This window comes from Podarcis gaigeae, assembly GCF_964106915.1.
Source record: "Podarcis gaigeae genome assembly, chromosome: 2".
Classification (NCBI taxonomy): domain Eukaryota; kingdom Metazoa; phylum Chordata; class Lepidosauria; order Squamata; family Lacertidae; genus Podarcis; species Podarcis gaigeae.
The window spans coordinates 110255220-110268944 of NC_139679.1; the positions used below are offsets into that span (position 1 = coordinate 110255220).

A 13725-nucleotide genomic window follows, 5' to 3' on the forward strand; every position below is an offset into this window, starting at 1 on the left:
GTTTTTCTGTGTGTGTGTGTGTGTGTGTGTGTGTGTGTGAGAGAGAGAGAGAGAGAGAGAGAGAGAGAGAGAGAGAGAGAACCTTCAGGGAGAGGCCCCTGTCCCTTTTTTGCAACTAGGATGAATCAGCTGCAATACCCCCACACTTGACCCACCGCTTCCCTGCCTGCTCTCTCTCCACCCCCAACCCCAATTATGGATATTGCATTGCACTGCACAACCCCCACCCCGCAAAGCTTGCTGCACCCCGAGGCGCTTTGCACTCAGCGGATTCCTTGCAGGACAAGGACAGTGCACGACGGCAGAGGGGGCGGGTCAGCTGTTCTGCTTAAGCCGAGCCCCATCCCCCAGCTGCTTCCACTCTCTAGCCCCCTTTCCCAGGTCAGTATGGAGCAGCCCCACATTCTCTTTCTCTCTCTCTATGGCAGCTTGCACTCTCTGCCTTTAATCTTTAAGGGAACGAGCATCTGTTCCCTATACTCGAAGCCCAGGTTCCCTCCCTCCTCTCCTCATTGGCTGGCGACTGCAATTATCCCGCCCCCGCAGATATCCTGCCTCCCAGGCGGGGGCTCCCATTCCCGCCCCCGCTGCCCAGGGTCGCTGCCACCATCGCCAGGATTTTGGGTCAGTGCAAAGCCAGCTGCGGGGAAGGAGGGAAGGGGCTTGGCAAGGGGTGGGGGGTCCAGGATGAGAAGCCCCGGGACGGGGAGAGGCGGCATGCACAAGTCCGGGCGGGGAGAAGAAGAGAAGGGAGGACGGGGAGCTGGTCTTTTTAACGGGGCCTTGAAGGGCGGGAGGGGTTTCCTCTGTGGAAAGAGAGAATCTTCCTCCTGCCCGAATCTGGTGCAAAGGGAGTTGCAGGGAATCGGGAAAGGGGAGAGGGTTGGGTATTGCAGACCAGCCTCGCCATAGTAGTAATAATTATATAAATAAATAAATAAATTATATTTATACCCCCCCCCCATTTTCTGGCTTTCCCCAGCCACTCTGGGCGGCTTCCAACAAAATAAGAAACACCAAAAACATCCAAGTCTTCCGTTTTGTAGAGGAGATGGGGACATGGACTGCTGGATGGCAGAGGGAGAAAGAGGGAAAGATGGGGAGGAAAACAAAGGCAGGGGGGTCCTGGCAGGAAGAAGGAAGGGCTGAGGCCTCCTCCAAAGAGCTCTTTGTTCTTGAACTCCTTGCATAAAGTCCTGGCGGCAGGGCCGGATTGAGGTTTGATGGGGCCCTAAGCTACTGGAGGTAGCTGTCTTTTGTCAACAACAAATTGTTGCTGTTTTTTGTGTTGAATATATGCTATATGGTAATTTATGGACCTAATAGGTATCTAAACCATTTGCACATAACAGAGTATGTATTTCCTCAAAGTAATTGTTGAACTAAAATACAATTACTAAGAATATTAATAGTGAAATAATTATTAAGCTGTAACTTAAAATGATTTTGTTCTTCATAAGAAATTAATAATGCAAACACATTGGCATTTGGCAATAACAAAAGTTCCTTTAGAAACACAATTTACAAAGACTCCTAATCTAGTCCTAGAAACTTGCTATAATAATAGGTGTAAATATATGATGCAAATTACTAATAATTATAAATAGCATTATTAATATGAAATTAAGTGTTATAACCTGTACAATGCAATTGTAGTTAATACAATGCATTTTTTTTATATCAGGATCAATATTACCATAATAGTCCACATTCTTCATTGGGACAGCAGACCTTTGTACCCTGTTACACTTAGTGAGTGTAAAAGACAGTATTTCTAGTAATATGTCACATTTATAAATAATACCAATACTGTACACACCTGTATATTAAAATTATTTTACAAGACTAATTGTATTAATGCATCTACCCAATACCCATTCAACTGTATAATTTTATCATGATTCATTGTGTACTGTGTATACAAACAGTACACAAACATGATCTAAATTAAAATACTTTCTTGCCTTTGCCAAAGCAAAGTCACTGATGATATCATCAAATGATAAACTGCTTAGCTTGTCACTTTCTATGTACATGAGGCTGAAGTAACATAATTTATCTTGAGACATTGTTGTTCAAATTCATTTTTTATCCTCTTCAGCTGAGAAACGGATCTTTACAAATGGCAATTTGCAATCATCATTCAAAGAAACATTGTCAGAATTGCTTCTACATTAGGGAATGCTGATTGGACATTGTTGTTGTTGTTTAGTCACTTAGTTGTGTCTGACTATTTGTGACCCCATGGACCAGAGCATGCCAGGCACTCCTGTTTTCCACTGCCTCCTCCAGTCTGGTCAAACTCATGTTAGTAGCTTTGAGAGCACTGTCCAACCATCTCATCCTCTGCATATAAGTTAAATAAGCAGGGAGACAATATACAGCCTTGTCGTACTCCTTTCCCAATTTTGAGCCAATCAGTTGTTCCATATCCAGTTCTAACTGTTGCTTCTTGTCCCACATAGAGATTTCTCAGGAGACAGATGAGGTGGTCAGGCACTCCCATTTCTTTAAGAATTTGCCATAGTTTGCTGTGGTCCACGCAGTCAAAGGCTTTTGCGTAGTCAATGAAGCAGAAGTAGATGTCTTTCTGGAACTCTCTAGCTTTCTCCCTAATCCAGTGCATGTTTGCAATTTGGTCTCTGGTTCCTCTGCCCCTCCAAAATCCAGATTGTACTTCTGGGAGTTCTCGGTACGAATACTGCTTAAGCTTGCCTTGTAGAATTTTAAGCATAACCTTGCTAGCGTGTGAAATGAGCACAATTGTGCGGTAGTTGGAGCATTCTTTGGCACTGCCCTTCTTTGGGATTGCGTTGTAGACTGATCTTCTCCAATCCTCTGGCCACTGGTGAGTTTTCCAAACTTGCTGGCATATTGAGTGTAGCACCTTAACAGTATCATCTTTTAAGTTTTTAAATAGTTCCGCTGGAACGTCATCACTTCCACTGGCCTTGTTATTAGCAGTGGTTTCTAAGGCCCGTTTGACGTCACTCTCCAGGATGTCTGGCTCAAGGTCATCAGTCACACTACCTGGGGTGTGTTTGGGACATCCATATCTTTCTGGTATAACTCCTCTGTGTATTCTTGCCACCTCTTTTTGATGTCTTCTGCTTCTGTTAGGTCCTTACCACTTTTGTCCTTTATTATGGTAATCTTTGCATAAAATGTTCCTTTCATATCTCCAATTTTCTTGAATAGATCTCTGGTTTTTCCCCATTCTATTGTTTCCCTCTATTCTTGGCACTGCTCGTTTAAGAAGGCCTTCTTGTCTCTCCTTGCTATTCGTTGGAAGTCTGCAGTCAGTTTCCTGTATCTTTAACGATCTCCCTTGCATTTTGCTTGCCTTCTGTCACCTGTGGTTTGTAAGGCCTCATTGGACAACCACTTTGCTTTCTTGCATTTCCTTTTCATTGGGATGATTTTCATTGCTGCCTCCTGTATGATGTTCCAAGCCTCCATCCATAGTTCTTCAGGCACTCTGTCTACCAAATCTAAATCCTTAAATCTCTTCCTCTCTTCCACTGTGTATTCATAAGGGATTTGATTTCGATTGTATCTTACTGGACCAGTGGCTTTCCCTACTTTCTTCAGTTAAAGCTTGAATTTTGCTATAAGAAGCTGATGCTCTGAGCCACAGTCAGCTCCAGGTCTTGTTTTTGCTGTATAGAACTTCTCCATCTTTGGCTGCAAAGAATATAATTAATCTGATTTTGATGCTGCCCATCTGGTGATGTGCATGTGTAGAGTCATCTCATGTGTTTTTGGAAAAGAGTGTTTGTTATGATCAGCTTGTTCTCTTGAGAGAACTCTATTAGCCTTTGCCCTGCTTCGTTTTGAACTCCAAGGCCAAACTTGCCAATTGTTCCTTTTATCTCTTTGACTCCCTGCTTTAGCATTCCAATCCCCTATGATGAGAAGAACATCCTTCTTTGGTGTCAGTTCTAGAAGGTGTTGTAAGTCTTCATAGGATTGGTCAATTTCAGTTTCTTCAGCACCAGTAGTTGGTGCATAAACCTGGATTACTGTGATGTTAAAAGGTCTGCCTTGGATTTGTCTTCATAGAATTGGTCAAGTTCATTTTGTTGAGCATTGGTAAGGTAAAGGGACCCCCGACCATTAGGTCCAGTCATGGCTGACTCTGGGGTTGGGGCGCTCATCTTGCTTTACTGGCCGAGGGAGCTGGCATTTGTCTGCAGACAGTCGTGTGGACAGCATAACTAAGCCGCTTCTGGCAAACCAGAGCAGCTCATGGAAACACCATTTACCTCCTCGCTGAAGCGGTACCTATTTATCTGTTTGCACTTTGACGTGCTTTCGAACTGCTAGCTTGGCAGGAGCAGGGACCGAACAACGGGAGCTCACCCCATCACAGGGATTTGAACCGCTGACCTTCTGATCAGCAAGTCCTAGGCTCTGTGATTTAACCCACAGCGCCACCCGCGTACCTCAGTATTGGTAGTTGGTGCATAAACCTGGATTACTGTGATGTTAAAAGGTCTGCCTTCATTTGTATCAAGATCATTCTATCATTAGGCGCACAGCCCCCGTGGGGGCTGGCTCTCCTGGACGCTGTCTCTGATCACGCGAACTGGTTGCAGGAGCTCGAAATAAACAATTAGAGAGAAGCAAATGCACATATTTCGAGTGAAGATCGGGAGTTAAGACTGCTAATTGAAGTGACCTCTGTGAAGTAGAGCGATGGGCTGGATTCAACAATATATCAAGAAGAAGATACCTCAAAGGGTCGGTATGTCAGAACGGGACTGAAAGGGGGGGGAACCTTTCTTTTTTATCTTATGTGAGTACCTAACAACCCTCCCCCCAAGAAGAATCGTTGCAATTACTGATTACAAGCAGGATGATTAAGATCTGTGTGGAAATAAATTACTAATCAAAGACATGGCTTGTGGAATATTGGAAAGGAATGAAAAGCCTTTGTGGCACAGTTATAAAAAGAGATTTGTTAGGGCAGGCCTGCCTACAGGATTTATGATCGAGGGGAACAGACCATGGCTTGTTATTACATCGAACTGTGAGTTTGACCTGGCAGAACCCCCTAAGAAGATTGAGGAGAGACTGACAGGTCTGCGAGAATTAATGGACAGGCTTTAAGAATGTTTTGTACGTAAGTGTGGAAATGGCGTCTGTCTGTATTGAATATGGCTCTTGGAGGAATGGAAAATCCACACAGGATATAACAACATTTGTTTTCAACCCGCTTGTGGAGACTATCAGAGGTCACAAAGAAAGGAATATATGACAACAATAAGAAGATGAGGAAAATAATAAAGAGAAGATGGAATAGAACTGAGAACTGTGAATACCATTTGGACAGAACTGTAATCATTAAAGCAGCAGCAAGAGATGTTTGGATCCCTTTCTGAGCTCGAAGCATGGGTACCCCCAACAAAAATTTAAAAATTTGGCTGTGTAATTTGGAATTAATGTGATTTGATTGGTTTGTTAATAAAAATTATATTGAAAGAGATCATTCTATCATTTTTGAGATTGCATCCCAGTACAGCTTTTGCCACTCTTTTGTTGACTAAGAGGGCCACTCCATTTCTTCTATGGGAATCTTGTCCACCGTAGTAGATATGATGATCATCCAAATTGAATTCACCCATTCCCGTCCATTTTAGTTCACTGATGCCCAGGATGTCAATATTTATTCTTGCCTTCTCATTTTTGACCACATCCAGCTTACCATGGTTCATGGATCTTACATTCCAGGTTCCTATGCAATATTTTTCTTTGCAGCACTGGACTTTCCTTTCACTTCCAGGCACATCCGCAACTGAGCGACCTTTCGGCTTTGGCCCAGCTGCTTCATCAGCTCTGGATCTACTTGTACTTGACCTCCGCTCTTCCTCAGTAGCATGTTGGATGCCTTCCTACCTGAGGGGTTCATCTTCCAGTGTCATAACTTTTATATGACCATGGAGTTTTCTCGGCAGGGATACTGGCATGGCTTGCTGGTTCCTGCTCCAGGTGGATCACGTTTAGTCAAAACACTCCACTTTGACTTGTCTGTCTTGGGTGGCCCTGCACGGCATAGCTCATAGCGTCTCTGAGTTATTCAAGCCCCTTTGCCATGACAAGGCAGTGATCCATGAAGGACACGGTCATTAAATATTATTTGGTACAGATCCTGATGTGTCAGATTATCAAATCATCTACATATTCTTATTGTCTTTCTTTACTAATTATTCTTCAATCCAGTACTTCACATTTTAATCTAGGCATATTAGCATATCTTTTTTGAGCAATATTTTGCCATATATTCATCAAAACATTTCCACTCCTTTTAAATTTTTTGATTCAACTGATTTCTTATTATCGCAGTTAATTTTGCCAGAATTAACTATTCATTTAGTTTACAAATCCATTCCTCCTCTGTGGGTATAGTTTTTGACTTCCACTTAGCAGCAATCATTATTCTATCAGCTGTACTTGCATACTTTGTTATTGATATTTTCAACATCTTCTTTAGTTCTTTGTGTACTACTATCCAAAATTTCTTAATTTCCTCACACCTCCACCACATATGTGGTCCAGGCATTGGTATTTATATAATTTCAAACAAAGCATTTCTATTTCAACCAATAATACATCCAAGCGCTGGGCCGCAATTGACAGGTAGACCTCTGTGTTGTTTTGGGTCGATTGTGAGACCTTTGAAGGCCCCGCCCCCTTTCCACAAGAACTTCTGTGCATGCTTCTGTTTCTGTTTTTGCTCAGCAGTTCCTTGTTTTAATGTTTATTGTTGCCAAAAGAATCTAAATTTTTCTTGCGTCCCCTGCCTCCTTAAAAAAGTCCCTTTGCAGTTGCACGTTCCTGATATTCATCGTTACCTCATGTTATTATAATACACATGCGCAACAAGCGCATGCAATTTCTGCTGATTTAGTTTTGATTCCCACAGCATTCTGTTATGTTGTGTTGGTGTGCATGTTGGGAACCTGTGTTACATACAGCCATTTGCATCATATAGCAACTCATGTTCCAGCTTTCAGCTGTATCTTTGTGATTCTCATATTAGCTGTATTTCTGCCCCTATTGGGGGGCGGCAACTTGCAAAATAATCAGTTTCATAAAGCACAGGCTACCATCACTTCTGTATTAGAAGCACACTCAAGGGGTACACATTATCACATTTATTGTGGCCCTTTGGGCAACTGCCACAAGGCCACTACTCCCCATACCATGCCAGCCTTAGGAAGGGAGAAGGGACAGGCAGATGGAAGGAATTCCCAAAGGTGTTTGAAAATGGGTGGAGGCTCTTGGGAAGCGGGTGCCCAATAGGGGATTCTACAGGGTCAAAAAAATCCCTGCAGGGGCTCTGAGACTCCCTTGACTTCTTCCTTCTTCCCAGGAAGCTACAACTTGCCTTCGCTTATTTGCTTCTCAAGACGTTGAACCTGCAAACCTGGTCAGGATGGACAGAGGAATATGGACAGTTGACCTGCTCAAGCTGTCTCCCGCATCCCTCCCTGCAACCTCTGATCATCCCCTCCCAGGGCCCTCAGAGAAATCTGGTGAGTTCCAGGGGAGAGGAGATGGGGACATGGATGGCTGGATGGTGGAGGGAGAAAGAGGAAAAGATGGAGAGGAGACCAAAGGCAGGGAGGGCCAGGCAGGAAGAAAGAAAGGAGGGAGGGAGGGGTGAGGCCTTTTTCAAAGCAGCTCTTTGTTTTTGGAATCCCTTTCATAAAGTAGTGGGGGCAGATTTTCTTTCTCTGTGCTTTTAAATCTCTGGTGTTATTTCCACTGCAGGATTAAGTGATGATAATGATGTTGCACACCAATCCAGAAAAATGGGTGAAGGGGGCTATGGTAATGCTTCCCGTCATTATGTATTCTTCATATATTTAAATAGTTTATATTACTTTTATTTTTTTGAAGACTGGATCAGAGTGATACATTCCACCAGCAGAAAAATACAGTAAATGCATGCACCTCCCCAGTTTCGTGGGCTTTCGGGACAAAGGACCTGTTATCATGACACACAGTTCATGTGGCTGGAGGCTCTACACATAGGATTGGGCATATGAAGACCAAGTGGCACCAGCTTTCCTAATCAAGAGTCCCCTTTGTTAGACTGCAGCCCACAAAAGCTTAAGCCATAATACATTTATGTGCCTTTCAGAGCTGCAGAAGATGGATAAACAGAAGCATAGTTAATCTATGGACTTCTATCCTACTGGAAACAGTGACTGCCAGCAAGTTGGATATCTTGAAAAAAAAGGGATTAGGCTGGTGTCTGTGCTCTGCGCTTGTGGTCCTAGGCAATAATGCTTCTTAATACTAGTTTCTGGAAAGCACAGGAGAGCAGAGGGCTCTTGGGCTGAAATCTTGCTTGCTGGTTTCCCCCGGGTATTTGCTTGGCCACTGTGAAAACAGGATGCTGGACTAGGATGGGCCTTTTCCCAATCCAGCAGGCTCTGTTTAGGTTCTAATATGTTGTAATATTTTTACACTTACATGTTACATAAGAACAGTTCAGTTTTACTTCTTACTCATAGGGGAGACTGCTATTGGAGCCTGTGATCCTTTCCTCACTTGAAAAAGAAAAAGACAGATGTTTCTCATTAGACAGTTCCACCGTAGATCTCTATTATAAAATGATGGTGCTTTCTTAAGTGTAAATGGAGTGATCATGGGTTTCTCTTGCCATTATCTCATCTTTATTCCTAAAATTTTGGAACATGGAGAGGACAGTTGAGAATGGAGAGGGTGTTAAAATAAGAGAAGGTGCACATGGGAATTGACGTGTGTTCAGTTCCTTTCTTGTCTTTCATAGGAGTCTAACAGGATTCTCTCTCCCCCGCCCCCACTCGCAAACAGGTGAGGAAGACGATGGTCAGGATTCTACGGAGCCATCTGTGAATTCATTGGGAAGAACAAAGAAACAGTTTAAATGCAGGGAATGTGGAATGTGCTTTAGTCACTGTGGAAGAATGAGGATACACCAACAAACTCACACAGGAGAGAATCCATTTAAATGCATTGAATGTGGAAAGAGCTTCAGTCATAGTGGAGCCCTCAGAACACATCAACGAAGTCACACAGGGGAGAAACCATTTCAATGCACTGAATGCGGAAAGAGCTTCAGTCATAGTGGAGCCCTCAGAACACATCAACGAACTCACACGGGGGAGAAACCATTTAAATGCATTGAATGTGGAAAGAGCTTCAGGCATAGTGGAGCCCTCAGAACACATCAACGAACTCACACGGGGGAGAAACCATTTCAATGCACTGAATGTGGAAAGAGCTTCAGTCGTAGTGGATACGTTAGAATACATCAACGAACTCACACTGGGGAAAAACCATTTAAATGCATTGAATGTGGAAAAATCTTCAGTCATAGTGGAGCCTTCAGAACACATCAACGAACTCACACTGGGGAGAAACCATTTAAATGCATTGAATGTGGAAAAATCTTCAGTCGTAGTGGAGACCTTAGAATACATCAACGTACTCACACTGGGGAAAAACCAATTAAATGCATTGAATGTGGAAAGAGCTTCAGTTGTAGTGGAGCCCTTAGAAGACATCAACGAACTCACACTGGGGAGAAACCATATAAATGTATTGAATGTGGAAAGAGCTTCAGTCAAAATGGAGCCCTTAGAACACATCAACGAACTCACGCGGGGGAGAAACCATTTAAATGCATTGAATGTGGAAAGAGCTTCAGTCATAGTGGAGCCCTCAGAACACATCAACAAACTCACACGGGGGAGAAACCATTTAAATGCATTGAATGTGGAAAGAGCTTCAGTCGTAGTGGAGTCCTTAGAATACATCAACGAACTCACACAGGGGAGAAACCATTTAAATGCATTGAATGTGGAAAGAGCTTCATTCATAGTGGAATCCTTAGAATACATCAACGAACTCACACAGGGGAGAAACCATTTAAATGCATTGAATGTGGAAAGAGCTTCAGTCGTAGTGGAGCCCTTAGAAGACATCAACGAACTCACACAGGGGAGAAACCATTTGAATGTATTAAATGTGGAAAGGGCTTCAATGAGATTGGATCCCTCAGAAAACACCAACAAACTCACATGGGAGAGAAGCCATTTAAATGCATGGAATGTGGAAAGAACTTCAGTGAAAGTGGAACACTTAGAATACATCAACGAACTCACATAGGGGAGAAACCATTTAAATGTATTGAATGTGGAAAGAGCTTCAGTAGTAGTGGAGAATTTAGAATACATCAACGAACTCACACCGGGGAGAAACCATTTAAATGTATTGAATGTAGAAAGAGCTTCAGTCATAGTGGAGCCCTTAGAAAACATCAACGTACTCATACAGGGGAGAAACCGTTTAAATGTATGGAGTGTGGAAAGGGCTTCAGTCAAAACGGAACCCTTAGAATACATCAACGAACTCACACGGGGGAGAAACCATTTAAATGTATGCAGTGTGGAAAGGGCTTCAGTCAAAACGGAGCCCTTAGAATACATCAACGAACTCACACGGGGGAGAAACCATTTCAATGCACTAAATGTGGAAATAACTTCAGTGAAAGTGGAAAACTTAGAATACATCAACAAACTCACATGGCAGAAACGATTTAAATGTATGGAGTGTGGAAAGAGCTTCAGACTGTGTGGAGACCTTAATATTCATGAACGAATTCACACAGGTGAAAAGCCATATCAATGTATGCAGCGTTCAACTCAAGTTTCACTATTTAATTCACATCAAGAAACTCATAAAGGCAGAAATCAATTTTAAACACATGGAACCCATGTGATGTTCTGATTTTTGTATTTAAATTTGTATACACACATATATATATTAATGAAGGTCACAAATACTTGATGTACAAAAGATGTTGCAAGTTGTTGCTAGATAAATGGGGGAAGTATGAATATGAAATGTTCAAGGTTTGTGATGAATCTGTTGAGTTTTTACTCTGCCCTTCACTGCCAAAATGATGGGCTGCCCTTGTCTTGTGGATCAGCATCTGTCAGGCTTCAGGGAATTGGCTTCCTTCCCCCTTGGCTGTAGATAAGCAGAACAACGGAAAAGGAGTCTTCTTACCAGTTAGAAACTTTAATGATCCTAGTGAGAGAACAAAAACCTGTCTTCTAGGAATGGCGGTGCTCCCAATTAAGAGGTCCACCCCCTTTCATCCCTAGTCACCCCCGTCACTTCTGCGTCTCGTAACCTCAGCTCATACACTCTGTGCTTTCTGTCCTGCCACTTTCGCAACTCTCCTTGAACTTGGGGAAAGCAGAGGGATGCTTTCCAGACACAGTGAATCTGTTAACTCTCTCTCTCAATGTTTCTTCTGCAAGGTGTTCCTCATCCAGTATTTCCCAGCTTCTCCCTTCTGAACTATGTTCCTCTGCAAACCACTGTTTCAAATCTATACAGTCCTCCTGCTCCTGGGAAGATTCAGGGGGAGGCTCCCACGAATGCGCCTCAGTGCAGCTCTCCTCAGCTGGGTCCCTAGTTAGGTTTTGGTTTAGGGGAGAAAGCATTGGACTGGCCCTTGGGTGGGGGCGAGGGGAGAAGGGAAGAGAAGTAGAGGGGATGCTTCTTTTTCCATGCAAGGCTAGTTCTTGTTTCTCCCAAGTACGCGCCTGTAATCAGTGAGCGTGCATTTAGCAGGAGTGCGTCCCTTTGTCTCATAGCCTAAGCTGCTTCAGGAGGCATTAGGGCGAAGCGTGTGTATCACACATGTGCTGTGAGAGCAATGGTTAAGATTAAGTTAATTGCAACCTTAAACACACTTGGGTCCCATTAGAGAGGATCCTCATGAGGCCGGAGGAACATTGCCCGGCTGTGAGGTGTAATGTCCACCACTCGCTGCAAGGCCTTTCCCACCTGGCCTAGGGGGTGGGGTGTAGGGATGATCGTGGAGTGGGCAGTGGGGTCCGGAGGGAGCACACTCCCCACCAGCAGGCAGCCACAGTCTGCCTGCACGTGTGACCTTGGGGTGCGGGGCACCCGCCCCCCAGACAAGCCACAGCTGTCTGAACATCGTTCCCTCTGTCTAACATTTTGCGGTCTCAGTACTCTGCGGTGTCCTGTCTGTAACCTTTGTCTCTGAGACCTTTTGTCTCCTTTGTCATACACTGTGCAAGGGGAAAATGACGCGGTGGAAACAGGTACCAAAATAACTTTGTACCTCCCCACGACCTCGGCACCGGAAGATGTGCAAAGGTCACAGCCCAAAATGTATCTGCTTGGGTTTGCATATTTGTCTCAATAAAAGGAGGCTCCACAGGGCTGGCTGGCAGCTTGCATGTAGCTCACCTGTGTGCAGCTCACCTGCATTATCAACTCCCTGCCTCATGTCCTTCACTTCAGTGGGGCCCAGACTCACCCAGCCCTACTATGTTAAATTTGTATTCTGTAGTTGACCTCCTTTGCATTGTTTTATTTTGAAATCTTTTTAGATAATATTTTAGATTTCTGATATGTTGCTTTGAATGTATACTCTCACCCTGTCCTGAAGTTCTCACCCTGGGCCAGCAGGGGGATACTGTAGATAGTTATGCAAATGAAGGATCGAAAGTGACGTTCAGTGATTGGATAGTTTTAGAAAGTTGCAACAGTTACGATTGTTCTGGAGCTCTATATAAGCATGCCGACTGAGTTCAGTTCAGTTCTGTTCCAGCTTACAAATAAAGAGCTGCTTTGGAAGAATCGCTGTGTCGTCTGATATGTTCGCCCACAACCTAACAGTGGCGACGAGGATGGGATTGATGGACATCAGAGCACAGCCAGATGCGGCCATCCTCTGAACTGAGCTGAATCACTGAGCGAAATCACTGAACAGAACCAATTCAGAGCTGACTGTTCTGGCTAGAGCACTGTGTTCCATCCATCGCCCTTTACGCCGGCATCGGAATCATGGCTTCACTTGTGCCTCTACCGCCATTTCCGCCAGCCTCTGAATCATGGGACTCCTACCTCGCTCGGTTTGACTGCTACCTCCAAGCCAACGAGCTGACAGCAGTATCAAAGGAACGGAAGAGGGGCCTATTCCTCAGCCTCTGTGGGCCTGAGGTGTTCGAGACGCCCCGAGCATTGGTTGAGCCTGAAGCAGTCCAGGCAACACCATGGGACACGATTCAAGAGAAGCTCTGAAACCACTACGCACCAAAGCCGTCCAGGATTGCTGCCTGCCATGCGTTCTACCACCAGAACCAGGCAGAGGGAGAGTCAATCAACAACTACACCACCGCCCTCTGACAGGCTGCAATGCATTGCGAGTTCCGAGACTTGGACGATGCCCTGATGGATCAAATCATCTGTGGGGTCCGGTACATCCATCTGCAATGGCGTCTCCTCGCCAAGCCAGACCTCACGCTAGAGAAAGCCATTGAGGAGGCTGTGGCCTCGGAAGCCCCAGGAGATCTGCAAGTCCAGCAGCCCATGTCTTGCTAGGAAGCCAGTTCCAGTGCATCACGAAGAGGCCAGCAGTGATGAGGCATCCTCCAGTGAAGATGATAATGTGCACACCAGGCAAAGCGGGAACGCAGGAAGTTCCAACAGAAGTCCAAGGGCCAACCAGAATGTGCCGGCTGTGGAGGCAACCATTCCCGTGCCAAGTGTCGATTCAGAGACATCATCTGTCAGACGTGTTCCAGAAGGGGCCACATCGCTAAGGTCTGCCGATCGGCTCCGTCTGACACCCCCCTTTACCGACTCGCAAGTCCAAGTCTTCACTCCAATCTGCCAAGGAAA

General features: G+C 44.6%; 1 protein-coding gene across 1 annotated transcript; it reads left to right on the forward strand.

The window, feature by feature from the left end:
* Positions 1 to 387: 387 nt before the first annotated feature.
* Positions 388 to 12681, forward strand: LOC310837333 (uncharacterized protein; the record flags this gene model as incomplete). Its single annotated transcript, XM_083723747.1, has 4 exons — positions 388 to 624; positions 7376 to 7538; positions 7777 to 7836; positions 8848 to 12681. 4 exons carry the CDS (start codon positions 388 to 390, stop codon positions 10596 to 10598), a joined length of 2211 nt encoding a protein of 736 aa, XP_083579873.1. The 3' UTR covers positions 10599 to 12681.
* Between the last annotated feature and the right edge of the window lie 1044 nt (positions 12682 to 13725).